Here is a 17,765-nt window from a genome sequence, read left to right on the forward strand (position 1 = left end):
TCCTGCGGACAGAATGGAAAGCAGTCGACGTCGCCCAAAACACGTCATTTCGGATCCTCCCGATCCACTAACGGTGCTTTTAGGTACTTCAAGCACCGGTCACCGTTCTCGTCGAACCCGTCGCTTGCGACGAAGGGCTCGACGAGTAAACTAACTCTCAGACACAGCCCACTGAGTTTCTCGCCGGATCTTCTCAGTGGGTCGCGTTTCCGATCCGGTGGTAGATTCTGCGAAGCACGACTCTTGCTAGGGTTCGTGTTAGCAACGTCATCAGGTTTGAGCCCCGTGAGCTCACACCTACAAAAGTTAGGGTTACGCTGACATAGCCTCTCAAGGCTCTCAGCTTAGGTAGGAAAAAAAAAAAAAAAAAAAAAGTCAATAAACATATTCGCTGAACGTGGTCTCTCTAATTTTTACAATAACTTTATTGATAACTCATTAAATTTAAATATTTACCATTTTACTGGGTATTATTTGTCATTTAATCTATTCTCAATCTAAAATATCGACTGTATTCCACCCACTTCACTTTTCATTTAAATTAATTTGTAATGATAAATGAAGACTTGGCTTAAAGGACCCAGTTCATTGTGGCTAAAACTGATCATTTGAATGCCTCATCCAATAGTTATTTTATAATTACAGAAGACGCACGGGACATATGTATGTACATATTTCGAAAATAAAATATCTGGTTTGTAATGAAATTTATTTTTAAAAGGAAAAAGACAGTTTCTTCTTCTGTATCCTATAAATAGGGTTGCCACCCCGGGAAAAGCCGGCACAAGTTATTTGGGTCCATTGCTGTATGAATTAGACGTGCTACTTGACCAGGAACTGCAACGCCTCCCGCCACACCGCCTTCGGTGCCGCTTAATTTACTGTTTACAGTTAGCAAAGCTCTCTGGGCGAGACCACTTTTCGAACTACTGCCACCTAAAGATAAATCAAGTTCGTGATTAGCATTACTTATACTAGCAAAACCAAAGAGAATGTAGACATAGAATATAATGAGATAAACTTCGGTGATGAGCTCAAGGTACAAAATAAGAATAGTTTTGAAAATAGATTAAATAGTTATAAAATTAGTTTAAAGTAAGTAAAATTAGTAAGGTAGAAAAAGTTTTAAAAATTAATAAATTCATAAAAATTTTCAATGCAATCCAAATAGTACCGCTGCGGCATATCACACTTACAATTAAGGTTATCGACTTTACTGCCACGAGTATTTTGTTGTTTAGGGGATATAATCCAAGTGTACAAAGGATCACATAGAAGCACTTCCAATATCGTCAATAAGGTTTCCTGATTGTCTCTGAGGAGTTGCATTGTTTTCTCACAAGACCTGTAACCGTTAAACACAGAAACATATTGAAAGAGTCCAATATATATTATTGCACGATTAATGGTTATTGTATAAAAAAATTAACCTCCTAAATATTCCTTCAACGCCGCTGGATCCGAACCCAGAAACCAGGTCTTGGGTTAGCCGAAAAGGAACAGTCTCGGGTGTTGTCAGCGCCTTGCCTTGATCAAACGCTATACCTGAAATGAAAAACAGACACTTGGGTGTTGTTGAAGTTAGGATTTTTACAAATTTTTTTCATTATCAATAAATATGGGCTATTTCCTGTATGCGTCAGTGGAACGCAAACTGGACTCTTAATTGTTTTTTTTTTGCTTAGGCGAATAAACTCATCATCCCCTGGTGTTAAGCTGTTATCGGAGCTCATAGAAATAATTTGAATGAGCGGCCACCCACCTTGAGACGTGAGGTCTCGACAGTATGGTTGTGGCGCCCAAAAAACCGGAAGAATGGTTCGCGACAGAAATACGGCCACCCGAACAGGCTACTACCGGTAATTATGCAAATTATAATCTTTATTAAGAAAATATATACTGTTACGCCGGTAAGAGTAACGCCATCTATCGCCGAATACCAGAAACTCATATCGAAAATCTCGACTCGACTTGTCAGGAATGTTCTGGATAATTCTAGGGATGTATCGACTATAAAAGCTTTGCAGGGATGTCACGAAGTTAATTAGTAATCGGATCTACTCGAAGCGAAACAGCGAACGGATCACCTGAAGAGAAGCTGAAGAAGTGAATCATGAATTTGTGCTCGTTAAGTGTTCTAAGTGTTAATACAGTTTCAATTTGTTCTTCGGTAGAATTTTTATTTATCCCGAACACCAGCGCGTAACAATATATATAATATGTATTTTTACAAAGATAGTTTTCGTTACATTACCGAAAAGTCTGAATGTAGTTTGATGTAAGTACATATTATTATATTCTTACCAAAATCGATGTGAATAACTTCAGCAGTATGTTTATCGATCAATATGTTCTGAACGTGTCGATCGCCCAAGCCCAGTATATATCCCACCATGGAAGACGCCGCCACACTGAAATTGGTTTTTTACATACATTTATTTGGGTTTTCTTCAAGAGAATTTTATTACTGAATGTGGGTAGTGATCTTACGACTTGCTGCGAACTCCACCACGACCGAGAGACATGAGGTCAATGACCTTATTGTATTCTATTGCGGCTGTCACACTTTACAAGATAGTATCTTTTACATGTGGGGGCTCACTCTCTTTATCGTCAGTAAAACTTGTAGCGGGGGTACCTATCATAAAATATAAATTATTTGACAGATGTCAGAATCTCGTTAACGACATCTTTTACTTCGAAATTTGAATATACAATACCAGTTCCGTACAATAACATCCGGATCAATTGGTTTCAGTGCAATAAATTTAAAGCAATCCCCCATTTCAGTTAACAGCGATTATTCATTATATCGTCTTTAAACGGTTCATCTAAATTAAATATTCATAACATACTAAAATCGAATGTCACTCTATCAATGTCGTACCTTTTTGTATACGCCAGTCTTCGTTCGTACCAAGACACCGGATTGTGATAATGTTCAGTGAAAAAGTAATGAAACACCGGTTTAAAGTCTCTCAAAATGTTCAAGAAAACTGTCAACTTCTCATTGTTACTCTGCCTTGATTCGCGATTCATTTCCATCTTTTTTCGAGCATCCATGCACGATAGGTCCTAAAAAATTAAAATTAAAATTGATGCGTCGCTTATTGTATCGTGTGAGTCGAAACTTTAACCAAATGTTTTTGAGACTAAAGAAGAGGTTTACTCACATAAATAACTTTTTTTTAATAGTTTTCTTATTACTGAGCTTTAAATTAAAGTTCATTAAAATAAAATTAAAATTAATTATTTAAAGCTTGGATATCTCATTATGAATAAGACCACAAATATTTACCCAATTAGCATGGTAAATAAATGTTATCTTCCATTTATGAGGTTAAACGGTAATCATAAAAAGTATTGTTACGTCCTGTTCTCGACCAAGTATACTCATGTAGATTTAAAATTAATTATTACATTAAGTATTGATCAATTAAAACTATTAAATATTAAATCACATTGAATTTTATATTATTTGTCAACTTTAAATTAAATTAATGTATCATCATATTTTGAGATTTCAAACTGCTACTTTATGCTATATTTATTGATATACCTATTTAGATGTTAACAACTGTGCCCCAAACTTCGATCAACAATACTAACTACTTAGTAATAGTAATTTACTATTGTTGATCGAAGGCCCTAAAATATAATATATTTAATTGAATTAAAGAAAACGATGAAATAGTATAAAGTTTATAAGACCCTACTCCGTAGCGCGCCTCACACCGTCAATGCTACTTAAATTCTATCCTAAACTTTCTTCTTAAAACTAATGATGAAATCGCATCGTCGCTTTGTTTAATACTATTTTAAATGTAGGAATAATAGATTTATAATACCTTAGGTCGATAACGCGCATGCGCACCGGGTGATTTTTTTGTGCCCACCAAATATCCTCCCAGCGGTATCGTTCCCACGCACCACTCCAGTACACCCGACTGGCGGGACAGAGGCACCACCTCAAAATGTTTAATAAATAAAATAAAATAAAAACTATACACTACTAACAAACCGTCGTCGTCTTCGTGGCCTAAAGGATAAGACGTCCGGTGCATTCGTATCTAGCGATGCAACGGTGTCCGAATCCTGCAGGCGGGTCCCAATTTTTCTAATGAAATACGTATTTAACAAATGTTCACGATTGACTTCCTCGGTAAAGGAATAACACAACAGGCACCCGCTTTCACAGGGTGTTGGATCTGCTTTTCTACCATACCCTCCGTCATAGTGGTCACAGACCACGGCAGAGACCTTTTATACTTTCATTCTTTCGTTCCAATACTTCATTCACACTTCAACACTTCACTCTTAATACTTTTATTTCATCCTTCTTTTCTACGATCTACAGGTGGGGCTTTACTTTATTATTTACTACTAACGAGCACTATTTTCTACACAAGCTAACATAATTACACTTCTAATTTCTTACATTGTACTTTCTTACTATCTATGTTCTTACTTTTTATTGCTTATATACGAATATTAAAACTTATCTACAATTTATATGTTACAATTTTTAATTTACTACATTATTTACTTACACATCTATTATACCCCTAGTTTTAGTCTTAATACTATGTAGTCATAATATATCAAACTGAGACCTTTGAACTATTATCTCAAGGTAGGTGGCGGCATTTACGTTTAGATGTTTATGGGCTCCGCTAACCACTGAACACCAGGTGGGCCGTGAGCTCCACCTATCTATGCATTAAAAAAAAAACATATTGTCTATCGCTATTTTTAATACCGATATTACCTTGTATGTTCGGATTAGCAGCTTGATTCGACTAGTGACCGGATTGTTTTCTAGTAGAGCGTTGACTATGTTGAAGACTTGTTGCATTACCGCGTCCTGCCTCAAATCATCTTTACCCTGTAAAATTATTTGTGGCCATTAGTGGTGCACCTGAAGCGGTTCTTTAAGACTAGAAAATCCATGGAGTTACCTTAATCAACAGTATCCTATTTTGTCCCGTCGAATCAAGGCATGTCACTTTTTTCGGGAAGTTAATCCCTCCAACCAATTCGAAGTAGTTGTCGAATGATTTTAAAGCTGAAACAGATTATTATGAACGAGTTCACATTGCAATAGTTGACAAAACGTTGTTTAAAATTATCAATGAATGTATATGTGACGTTTAAACATCACAATCAAAGACTCTTCTTCATCATTTCAGAAACGCATGTACGAGTATAATTCACTATTGTGGTAAAAGTTCAGAAACCTCAACTGTATAACGAACTTGTGGAAATGTTGTTTAAAATTCCAGTGCAATCGCCATCAATATATATACATATAATGATATAGAATAATTCAGAATGAATTAAGAATAAAATACAAAATTGCGTTTTCTGTAATATAATAAGAAAACAACATTTATACCCCTACTAATCTCTTTTTAAATCAATCATTTAATATTTAAGATTATATATATTTATATGTTGCATTGTACTAAAAGAAAACCGTTTAAAATCGATCTCTAAAACACTGTTTCAGATTAAAATAACGGACTACTGAACAGAACTTTTTTTTTATTGCCCTATTGTAGGCAGACGAGCATACGGCCCTGATACACCTGATGGTGAGTGGTTACCGTCGCCCATGGACTTCAGCAATGCCAGGGGCAGAGCCAAGCTGCTGCCTACCGCTTAACACTCTCTACAAGCCTCTTTTGAAGATTCAGTTTTGTTGCGATTTCTTTACAGAGGTCCAAAAATCTTACCTGGAAAATCAGAGTACGTGCAGTCATCTCTAATAGGTATCGTCGCGGTCGGCACGGGTATAGCGTCCAAATGACCAAGCCTCAGTATTCGTTCAGTTGCCGGGATGGCTTGTTTCACTTCTTTCGACGAAGGTTCGAGGTTAGCGAAAGCTATCATTGCTGTTAAATAAAAATGGAAGTTGCATCCAAGTTTTTTATTTATTTATTGCTTAGATGGGTGGACGTTCTCACAGCCCACCTGGTATTAAGTGGTTACTGGAGCCCATAGACATCCACAACGTAAATGCGCCACTCATCTTGAGATATAGGGTCTCAAGTATAGTTACAACGGCTGCTCCACCCTTCAAACCGAAACGCATTACTGCTTCACGGCAGAAATAGGCAGGGTAGTGGTACCCACCCGCGCGGACTCACAAGAGGTCCTACCACCAGTTCCAAGTTCCAAGTTCAGTACCAAGAGTTTTAATTCAATTATATTTTTATAGAATATGAACATACCATCGCACATTCTTTCCATTTGGGACATAATCGATGCCATAGATTCGTTTTCTTTACTTATTTCAACACTTAATGCCTGAGCGGCAACGACTCTGGGCTCTTGGGCTCTGGACTGTGTATTTCCTGGTTTTAAGTTTAGTGTAATCGTTTTGTCTTTGTCTGAATTCTTCAAACTAAACAGAATGGGAAGTGTGTGGTGGGGATGATCGATGGCACATCTCTCTGAAACAGAAATAACAAGGAGAATAGGACCTGCAGCAAAACTAAAAAAGTGACCTTTTAGAACGTGACGTCATTTGTGGGTATTTTAATGACAGGGCATCAAAGAAATATTTATCCCAAACGAATAAAAAATAATAAACATTTGACGGTGTACATTTGGCAAGTGGATCCTTTAATCGATTTACCATATAGATCCTTTCTCTAGGAAATGATATTGAAGCATTATGTATTTAAAATTATACAAAACAAGATATATTGTTTGTTTTAAACGAATATGACCAAGGAATACATTTTTCCATCAATTTACAACTTTTACTCTTTTAATGGCGTAGACAGATTATGGTGTAATAAGCTACTTATAGTGATTGCTTAATATAATTAAAGGTATTTTCTAAATTATATAAGAGCAAATTCGTACGCCTACGATATCAACACGTAAGGCTGGGTTCACACAGCATTGTTCTGCACGTTTTCTTTGTATTCATTATTTTAACGTACAATCACCCGGGTGTTCATACGTTAAATTTTCATTCGTGTAAAAACGAATCGCCGCAGTCTTCACACAGTTGTCACACACGGCACTGTGTGAACGAGACAGAGCTATACTATGCGCCACTGCAAGCCGAATACGTTAAAAGTTTATTCCATTTGCTTGACAAGTCCGTTGAGTATTCGTTTAAACACATAAGCGGTGTACGATTTTTTGCGGTACAAACCACATGGAATGGTTTTATGTATAAGCCGCGCCAATAAAGAAACGAATCGAAAATGGCGTCTATGTACTGCACTGACAGATGGTAGGGTCAACAAATAAAAAGAAATATAGAAAGAAAAAGTTGTTTATTGTAAAAAAATATAAAAAAACAAATGAGAATTACTTTTCTTTAATTTCTCGAGATTATTTTCCTCTTTAAAGTATTTAATAACGTTATACACGATTTCGCGTGCATCACTGTGAAGGACTTTTCCTCGTTTGTGAGAGGCCATATTTACCAGTCTGAATTTGAGAACAGAACTGATATTTTTTGCATGCAGTACGCGCCGTGTGCGACTAAAGACAGCAATAGTTTAGAGTGAGAGCGCATGATCGCCGCCGCCATTTTAGATTCGTTTCTTTATTGGCGCGGCTTATACAACGTATGTGCCACTATTCATTCGATAAGACGTATACTGCAAATAGCGCACGGGTAGGTACCACCACCCCGCCTATTTCTGCCGTGAAGCAGTAATGCGTTTCGGCTTGAAGGGTGGGGCAGCCGTTGCAATTATACTGAGACCTTAGAAATTATATCTCAAGGTGTGTGACGCATTTACATTGTAAATGCCTATGGGCTCCAGTAACCACTTAACACCAGGTGGGCTGTGAGCTCGTTCCATCTAAGCAATAAAAAAAATAAAAAAAATAAAACTTGCAGGACAATACCGCGGAGTCCAACCTAAGACCTTATCACCGGTAACAGTATATTACTTACTTATGATCTTCTTCAAGTTTTCTGCAAACGCTGTTCGTTCAGTATTCAATCTGGGCACCAACTGAGGCAGTACCGTAATAAACTTCCTCGACGGTATGGCGTGTAGCAAATCAGTGAACTTTTCGCCGTTCGACTCTTCGAAATCAAAACTTGGATTGTCGAGCCATAATGAAATGACACGAAAAACACACAAATTGTTCAGCTCGCATTGCTTCAACGAACGTAAGTAGTACCTTAAAAAATAATTTTAAATCAATTATGCAAATATTTATTTATTTATTTATGTACACACAAAAAAGAAAACATAGTACAGAGTAATAGGAAAATTATGTACAAAGGCACTGCTTATTTCTTTAAGAAATGTCTTCCAGCAGACCTGCGAGAGGATTGTGAGAATAATAATTAAAAGTCATGAGTGTGTGTAGAACAGCTAAAATAACAAATACAACATGAGAATTATAATAATGCACATACAAATAGCAAATATTGTTAAACTTGAATACAAAATATTATAAGTAACACAGTATATATGAAGAGTACCTATAGAACAATGATCATTCGGTTGATGAGATAGAATTCTTTGACCTTGTATTTAAAAACAGAAATAAATATGTATAATACATAAATATGATATCAATTATTATTATTATTATTAAATTATTTTGTTACATTTGCTATCAACTGGCTTTATCTTATTAATAATCAAAACAATACTGCTTCCTTCAATACTAAAGGTGAGTTTAAAAAAAGATTACCTCATGGCCAAACTCAGAAAATTTTCCTTCACGGCTTTAGTATTAGCAATTTCGGTTTCATCCAGCTTCCTAAATCGATCGTTTACAATTAGGGCTCTCTGCTCGTCCCTAAAACATTAAAGGTTCCGGTTATTAAATCATATTTCCAAACAAGCCGTTATAATACAATTACTTACTGGTGGTAGGACCTCTCGTGAGTCCACACGGGTAGGTACCACCACCCCGCCTATTTCTGCCGTGAAGCAGTAATGCGTTTCGGTTTGAAGAGTGGGGCAGCCGTTGTAACTATACTGAGACCTTAGAATTTATATATAGTTGTAGATGTCCATGGGCTCTAATAACCACTTAATATCAGGTGGGCTGTGAGCTCGTTCACCCATCTAAGCAATAAAAAAAATGTTTGACGTGCCTGGTCAGTGATTGTTGCGTTGAACGTAATGATGATGTGGTGTCCTTGATGTTCTCTAAACATTTCACTTTGTTCTCGAAAACGGATGAGTTCATGTACGCCTCGACCTGGGCAAATGAAAGTAACTTATGCAGTAGCAACTATCACTAGTTTTAAACAGGGATGCATGTTTCGCGATAGAAATATATTAAAAAAATACTATTTAAATACAGATAACACGGTATTTTACAACACTGTTCCACTCTAACACGAAAAGAAAAACTCCCCAAAAACCCTCTTATAACACGATAATGAGACTTTTGTTTAAAATTATTTAGAATATTTATACATTAAATACTATCAACAGTATCAACACAAAATATATGCTTGCAACTTGGTGCACGTGAAAGTGACATTTGTTTTGCGGTTTGAGGTATTGTGGTTTTCTTCTTTTTTTAGTAGTAATTTAAAACATTACTTTTATTTAAATATCGCTTTCTGTAAATATTTTAGAAACTAAACTGTTCACACCGTTGGTCTTATATATTATATTATTTATGTTAGTTCATTATTTAAAATAAGTTACTTGTTTGTACTCCGCGTCAGCAAATTTGGCGATGTCATAGTAGACTTTGAATCTCGTCTGTTTATGATCGGTAGCATTCATGACGTCCAGACTTTTCAACAGGTACTTTTCAATGATGTCTCTGACGTTCTCTCGTTTCGACTCTGCCATCCACAACCCGTACTGCCTGGAGCATTGTGCAAACGTCGAGTTAATACAGGCCATCGAGAAATGTAGATCTACACGACGACCTAAATTTAGTACCGATAAGTAAGTATCTTAAGGAAGCGTCAGAACGCTACTTTGAAAAAGCAGCGCAGCACGATGACCCTCTTACCGTGGCCGCCGCTAATTACTTATCCGACCGCGACGGGGCAACACAAAGCCGCCGTCGCCCGAAACATGTCTTGTCGGGTCCCCCGGATTCACTCTCGGTGCTTTTAGGCCTCTCAAGCACCGTTTACATTCCTCGTCGAACTCGTCATTACGACGCGAAAGTTCGACGAGTGAACTAACTCATACACACAGCCCACTGAGTTTCTCGCCGGATCTTCTCAGTGGGTCGCGATACCGATCCGGTGGTAGACTCTTCGAAGCACTGCTCTTGCTACAGCTAGTGTTAGCAATTTCTCTCAAGTTGAGCCCGTGAGCTCATCTAACCGTCCGGGCGTAGCTGGAATAGCCCCCTAGGCTACCAGCGAATAGACGGGAAAAAAGATACCACCTCAACTAGTCGATTATAGAGTGCTACCCAGGCACGAAATTGCGTGCTTAGCGCGAGTTTCATAACTTCTCGATCGCTAAAAGTTAACTCAAATTTGTATACAGGTGCTTGTTGGAACAGCTTCCCTTCGTTTGCCGCTAGAGGCGCTATTCAACTCCACACAAATTCTGGTTAACTTTTACGCGATCGAGAAGTTAAAAAAACCACTAAGCACACAGTTTTTATTATTATTTTATTTCCCTTGTAGGCAGACGAGCATACGGCCCACCTGTTGGTGAGTGGTTACCGTCGCCCATGGACTTCAGCAATGCCAGGGGCAGAGCCAAGCCGCTGCCTACCGTTTAATACTATCCACAAGCCTCGTTTGAAGAAGGACATGTCATAGCGCTCGGGAAATACCGTGGAGGGGAGCCCATTCCACGGCCGGATGGTACGTGGCAAAAAAGACCTCTGGAAAGGCACTGTGGATGACCGCAGTGGCTCCAGGTAGTATGGATGAACTCTGTATGATGTTAAAAACGAGATGCCGGTATCATCTCGAACAATTCCTTAGAGAAGTGTATTATAGTAACACATATATGAATTAGCAAGTTACCTTAGAGCAGCCGCACTGGTCGTAGCATCTACAGTCGGATTGGTAACGACATTCTTTAGCAAGGAAATAGCGATCTCTCTGTGTCCTTTCGCCCAAGATATTTCGCTTTCCGCTAAGGTCACCTCGTCCGGCACCTGCAGGTCCTTTACTGTCGCAATTAGCCGTTGAGACATCTGTATTCTGCCGTGAGCGAGAGATAGTTCTGTAAAAAGACGTTAAACAAGATGGAAGGCTTAAAAAGAATGTTGAGCGACTGCTTTTTTAAAACGATTAAGCTTTATAAAGACTAGTGGCCCCCCGGTAGTCGAACTTCGACTATAATTAATTGAAATTATAAGTTTGAACATTGTTATGGTTCTATTGGTCAAAGGCTAGACTTAATACTTCTATAATGACAGATTTTGCCAAGATTACACTATAGACAAATAATATTAAAGCCAAAAAATATTAATCTATTCTCAATTTGACGGCAGGCTTTAAACAATAACAAAAGTTTGACAATAAACATAATAGTAGATATGCGTGTGTGTGCGTGTAAAATACATTGTAGATTTTTTTTATTGATATAATGTATTTTTTATGATAATTATAAAAAAAATATATCATTACGCACTCCTTCTCTATATTCTCTATAAGTGTGGGAAATTTCATACTCTTCCGTCCGCGCAATTTTCGTAAAAAGGGGTACAACATTTTTGCTTCACGTATTTAATGTATAGATATATAGGTTTAAGGTGCTTTCATACTACGCTATACTATAGTGCCATATAGTATAGCAGCGTATGCTTAACCAATAATATATAGTACAGTACAGTGTGAACGTGTCCATAACAATGCATGGTGTGCGATATTGTTGTGCTACGAGCTATACACTATATTATGCTATTATTTATAGCGTAGTCTGAAGGAAGCTTAACTCTTTGACTGCTATGTAGATCACCGGTACTTTACGTAGCGCAGTGAAATAATTAAGTCGATTTCTGTTACTAAGGTGCCGTAACATCTAGTAGGCTCTGGGAAGGACGAATCCGAAGATACTGAGAATGAATCTATTTCTATGAGAGCTAAAAGAAAATGATACATAAAAAACAAAAGAAGGCATAGTTAGGTAATCCAGGCGATTATTAACAGTAATCGACATAATTACCTGTGCCGTGTAGGGCACCGGTGACCTACATAGCAGTCAAAGAGCTAAAGATTAATAACGATCAGTGGTGTGAATTTGCACGTGTGTTCTATAAATTCTTTACTCAAATTCTGAAAAAGGGCAGGCCAAAACGAACTCACCGGCATATTGTATCTGCAGCGAAACGATATCTTTCAGCAAGTCGTGGTAGCGGCCCGCGGCGTGCTCCAGCATCATCACGCGTTGCGAAATCAGAGCCTCGACGTACTTGAAGTCGTTAAACCGAGGTAGGTTATCGGTTCGCCAACGTTTGAGCAAATCGTTTATCGATATATCGGCCGATCTAACCGAATAGTAATCTTCGATGTCTTTGAATATGTGTAATTCTCGAACGATTTTGTATACGCTCTGACTGGTCTCCATGTTGAGGTTCTGGCAAAGCGTGGCTACGGCTATTTTGGCTCTGTTCAAGGGCACTATTCTGTCTAGATCAATTTGCGTCGTTTCCTCTCCAACACACGCTCTGAGGCAGGCATATTGAAATGCTCTCAATATGGAATTCGGATTGAAATTACCATTCCTCGAATTCTCGTCTAACTCCTGCGTGTCAACAAATTCACTCCAGTCACCTGTTGATTACCAATTTTTTAAATGTAGATTATAAGAAACACTAGCGACCCGCCCTCGCTTCGCTTCGGAAACGTTAAATTTTATTATTGATAGTCGAGTCCCGCGATGTTACCCGCGGTTATTGTCGTACCGCGGGTGACGCCGCGGGGCGAAGCTAGTCTAAAAAAAGTAGTTTAGTTACTCCCTATATCATCGCCTACCTGACAGTGAAAGTCCCGTCAAAATCGCTCCAGCCGTTCCAGAGATTAGCCGGAACAAACAGACAGACAGACAAAAATTCTAAAAAATGTTATTTTGGTGTATGTATTTGGTGTATATTATTTTGGTGTATGTTATTTTGGTGTATGTTATTTTGGTGTATGTATAAGTCGTCGTGGCCTAAGACGTCCGGTACATTCGTGTTGAGCGATGCACCTGTGTTCGAATCCCAGGTGGGTACTAATTTTTCTAATGAATTACGTACTCAACAAATGTTCACGATTGACTTCCACGGTGAAGGAATAACATCGTGTACTAAAACTGAAACCCGCAAAATTATAATTTGCGTAATTACTGGTGGTAGGACCTCTTGTGAGTCCGCGCGGGTAGGAACCATCGCCCTGCCTATTTCTGCCTTGAAGCAGTAATGCATTTCGGTTTGAAGGGTGGGACAGCAGTTATAACTATACTGAGATCTTAGAACTTATATCTCAAGATGGGTGGCGTATTTACGTTGTAGATGTCCATGGGCTCCAATAACCACTTAACACCAGGTGGGCTGTGAGCTCATGTACCGTATATATATTCATATGCATGTAGTAGAAAGCAGTTATTTCAATATTACAAACAGACACTTCAATTTTATTTATATGTATAGATTGTTAAGTTACATTCTATAGGGAATAACAGATAACGTACCCAAAAACGACATGCATTCGTACTTTATCTCGTTTAAGTAGTCGTTGTCGGGCAACGATTTAATGTATTGCAAGGCGAGGTGATGCATTCCCGACTTGTGTAGCGAGCGCGCGACGCCGGCGTGCAGGGGGCGGTCTGCGCGCGCGCCCCGGGACAGCGCCGCGTCGTGCAGCAGCAGCGCGTCCGCGAACTGCCCCGTGTGGATTAGGTACTTGCGCTTCTCGCTCTCCACGGTGAGGTGCGCCGTGCCGCAGCCCTCCACCGCGTCCGTGTCGCCGATCGACACGTAGCACTGCGCACGTATCGAATCATACTATACCATAGACAACGACATTGAAGTCGTCGTGGCCTAACGGATAAGACGTCCGGTGCATTACTGGTGGTAGGACCTCTTGTGAGTCCGCGCGGGTAGGTACCACCGCCCTGCCTATTTCTGCCGTGAAGCAGTAATGCGTTTCTGTTTGAAGGGTGGGGCAGCCGTTGTAACTATACTGAGATCTTAGAACTTATATCTCAAGGTGGGTGGCGCATTTATGTCGTAGATGTCCATGGACTCCAGTAACCACTTAACATCAGGTGGTCTGTGAGCTCGACCACCCAACTAAGCTAAAAAAAAAAAAATCGTGTTGAGCGATGCACCGGTGTTCGAATCCCAGGCAGGGTACCAATTTTTCTAATGAATTACGTACTCAACAAATGTTCACGATTGACTTCACGATGAAGGAATAACAAACATCGTGTAATAAAAATAAAAAAACCCGCAAAATTATAATTTGCGTAATTACTGGTGGTAGGACCTCTTGAGAGTCAGTGCGGGTGGGTACCACCACCCCGCCTATTTCTGCCGTGAAGCAGTAATGCGTTTCGGTTTGAAGGGTGGGGTAGCCGTTGTAACTATACTGAGACCTTGGAACTTATGTCTCAAGATGGGTGGCGCATTTACGTTGTGGATGTCTATGGGCTCCAGTAACCACTTAACACCAGGTGGGCTGTGAGCCCGTCCACCCATCTAAGAAATAAAAAAATAAATATAAAAAACTTAGCGAAGCTGGATTAGTGCCTTAGGGCACCAGCGAATAGGTACGAAAAAAAAGAATCATACTGCTGAACATATTGTTCATTATTATTTATTGCTATTCTCTGAAACGAGTGCGTGTTAGTTTTTATACGACCGATACACTATCTCAAATACAATTTTAAGCAATTATTGAAGTTCAATGTCGTAAAATCAAATATTCTTAAATATGTCAACAACTACATAACGTGGTGTACTATTTTTTTTTTCAAGTTTATACTAAATCTAATTTCTTAACAAGAAATATAATTATAAGTCTGTATTGACTAGAGCGTAAAAGTTTTGAAAATTGCATTCTGCTTAATTCATATCATTCATAATAAAGCATCTGCCTTTTTGGCCCTTTCGCTACGTCGTTTCGTGGCGGGTGACTATAGCCGGTAACACTACGGACTAGTTTGTTTTAAAAAATCAGTGAGAACTATGAAATACCTTTCTTAATATCCGTTGCATATTTTCCCCTCCTTCTAAGCTTGCAGCTTTTTCGGGTGATGCCGGAGGAACACCGCCGTTCTTAGCGAACGCCCAGAGCTCGCCGTAATAAACTGCGATCAGATTTTGATCCGAAATCGTTGCAGCCCAAGCAACTTTGTCATATTCTAGATTCAAATAGTTTAATGAATCAACTTCGGTATTTATTCTGCAAATAAATTATTAAACCATTACACAATGAATCATTGACCTTTGATTGGAGTTGATTTTGGAAATTGGATAGGATAGGATTGGATATTTGGTGCAATACAAGGATATAATAAAAATATTTACATAATTACAAAATATTTGTTTTAAATATATACAATATTATTTAGATTATATATATGCAAATAAATCCTTAATTTTTTTTAATTGCCCTTGTAGGCAGACGAGCATGCGGCCCACCTGATGGTAAGTGATTACCGTCGCCCATGGACATCAGCAATGCCAGGGGCATAGCCAAGCCGCTGCCTACAAAATATAATATATCCAATATAACACATAAAGTTATTATGAATATAATCCTCACGACATAATATAGCCTTTAACCACACTGTAATATTGTGGACCTATGAATTCTCTCCATACTAACGCAATTAGATTTAAAAATCCGATCTTTCAATTTCGTGACAATTTTAACTTCTAATTCCTTTGTTATATTCAATTGCTCCAAACGTTAAAGCTATTATGGTTTCTATGTAGTTTATTATCAATATCGTTTTTATTATGAAACTAAAAAATATTTATTAGTTATATCGTTTGCTCGCGTTCCATGCGTAGTTGATTGGATTGTAACCTTGCAGAGTCCACAACTCTTCTAGGAACGTTATTAGACTATTACTAACAACGTGTCACTAGAGGGGGTTGTGTTTCAGATATCCAAAGCTTAGCAAGGAGAAAAATTTGTAAATTGATTATGAAAACGTAACTTTTTTGATTATACAAAAATCCTTACCTCAAATAGTAAGCTCTTTGTAAGCGGACGAATTCAACAATATCCAACATATATTGAATCATCTGTTTTTGTCCATAATCTAAACCATGGCCCGACGCGGAGCTCACGCGACTGTTACTACTGCTGTCGACTTTATCCTCGAAAGTTTGTTCCCAAATATAATTAAAAACTGCGTTAATTTGTGTCCCGAGCATTTCGATTTTACCTTCAGTCGAACTAGAAAAAAGCAGGACACCTACCAAAGGCGCTAGAATATCTCTACAGACGTGAGGCTGGAAACCAAAGAGTTTAACAATTAGAATTTTTCTTCAAACTACACCTAAGCGACCGGAGAGGTTAATCTATACTAATGTATAAATCTACAGTGGTTTTTACGGATGTTCCGTTATAACTACTGAACCATGCATCCGATTGACTTGAAACTTGGTATCCATGTAGAAAATACATGTATTTAATGGATAGGCTAATATTTATATGAGTGTTGGACTCCCTACACCAGTTGCAGGGGCATTAATGATCAGAATCTTTGTGGGGGTGAGAAATAATAATGTTCATTTTAAATGCCCAGCGAAGTGGACGAGTAACAGCTAGTTTTATATATAAAATGTTCGTGCCACAATGTTAGTTACCATACTCCTCTGAAACGGTTTAACCGATTTTTATGCATGTTCAGTAGGTCTGAGAATCGGCTATTATCTGTTTTTCATACCCCTAAGAGATAAGGGTTGTCCACCCCTAGCATTATTTTTTTTTATTTTTTGGACATATTTTTTTGTTATAATGAGGCATTATGTGGTTGAATGAGGTTTTGTCATTTTTATATTCCATCATCGTTCACAGCGCTACATGCCTCTTTCACTTATTTATCACATCCTTACACACTTACAATTAGTTTTTTTTTTCTACACTAGAAATTCCCTAGAAATCTTATATATGGCAAAACAACGTTTGCCGGGTTAGCTAGTTTAATGTAAAAATCACCTTTAATTGGCAGACTTCATACAACGTATCCAAATACGGACAGGTCGGTTTTATGAGCTTCAGCAGAGTGCAAGTGACTCGTTGCAACCAATCATGGCCTACATCTTTGCTGTTGTTATTCCAATTAGAAATCAAAGCCCTCAAGAAAATTCCATCCACATATTCAATGCTGTAGTCGGTATATGCGTGTATGTTAAGTTTAATAGTGACGGGAAACGTATTGACCGACACCAAGGGCTTCAGTATCTGCTTGCACTGTCTATCTATATCTACAAAGTAATTACAGATATATACATATAAAGATGGGAATTTCAATATTTTATACAAGTCATTATGTTCGTAGCAAAAACGGCCTACGTTTTTGGGCCATGTGTTACCATGAAATAGTAGATTGCTCATTAATAAGGAGTGTGATATGAAATTAATAAGAATAATTAGTTATTTTATAGAATGCTAGCTGATTTTTTCCCCCTACCTAATAGCTGGTAGCCTAAGGGGCTATTTCAGCTCCACACGAATTGAACTCACGGGCTTGACCTGAGAGAATTTCTAACACTAGAAAGAGCAGTCGCTGAATCTACCAACGGAATCGCGACCCACAGAAAATTCGGCGAGAAACTCAATACATCAAGACGCAATCTTGGTGAAGTGCATGCACTCTTTACTAACAAAA

The 17,765-nt window shown here is 38.3% G+C and overlaps 1 protein-coding gene across 2 annotated transcripts in view; it reads right to left on the bottom strand.

The window, feature by feature from the left end:
• Positions 1-695: 695 nt before the first annotated feature.
• LOC101746600 (serine-protein kinase ATM) overlaps positions 696-17,765 on the bottom strand; it is a 31,732-nt gene continuing 14,662 nt past the window's right edge. For both annotated transcript variants that reach the window (XM_038021917.2, XM_038021919.2), the window contains 20 exons: positions 17,093-17,361; positions 16,112-16,383; positions 15,115-15,322; positions 13,608-13,899; positions 12,242-12,709; positions 10,955-11,156; positions 9,657-9,822; positions 9,092-9,198; positions 8,683-8,790; positions 7,928-8,160; positions 6,234-6,455; positions 5,736-5,894; positions 4,959-5,065; positions 4,769-4,885; positions 3,849-3,968; positions 2,888-3,075; positions 2,305-2,411; positions 1,431-1,545; positions 1,197-1,345; positions 696-936 (listed from right to left, as the gene is read on the bottom strand). In XM_038021917.2, coding sequence (XP_037877845.1) covers positions 749-936; positions 1,197-1,345; positions 1,431-1,545; positions 2,305-2,411; positions 2,888-3,075; positions 3,849-3,968; positions 4,769-4,885; positions 4,959-5,065; positions 5,736-5,894; positions 6,234-6,455; positions 7,928-8,160; positions 8,683-8,790; positions 9,092-9,198; positions 9,657-9,822; positions 10,955-11,156; positions 12,242-12,709; positions 13,608-13,899; positions 15,115-15,322; positions 16,112-16,383; positions 17,093-17,361 — 3,797 coding nt within the window. In that variant the 3' untranslated portion in view covers positions 696-748. The remainder of the gene's footprint in view (positions 937-1,196; positions 1,346-1,430; positions 1,546-2,304; positions 2,412-2,887; positions 3,076-3,848; positions 3,969-4,768; positions 4,886-4,958; positions 5,066-5,735; positions 5,895-6,233; positions 6,456-7,927; positions 8,161-8,682; positions 8,791-9,091; positions 9,199-9,656; positions 9,823-10,954; positions 11,157-12,241; positions 12,710-13,607; positions 13,900-15,114; positions 15,323-16,111; positions 16,384-17,092; positions 17,362-17,765) is intronic.

Source organism: Bombyx mori, chromosome 4 (assembly GCF_030269925.1).
Source record: "Bombyx mori chromosome 4, ASM3026992v2".
Taxonomy (NCBI): Eukaryota; Metazoa; Arthropoda; class Insecta; order Lepidoptera; family Bombycidae; genus Bombyx; species Bombyx mori.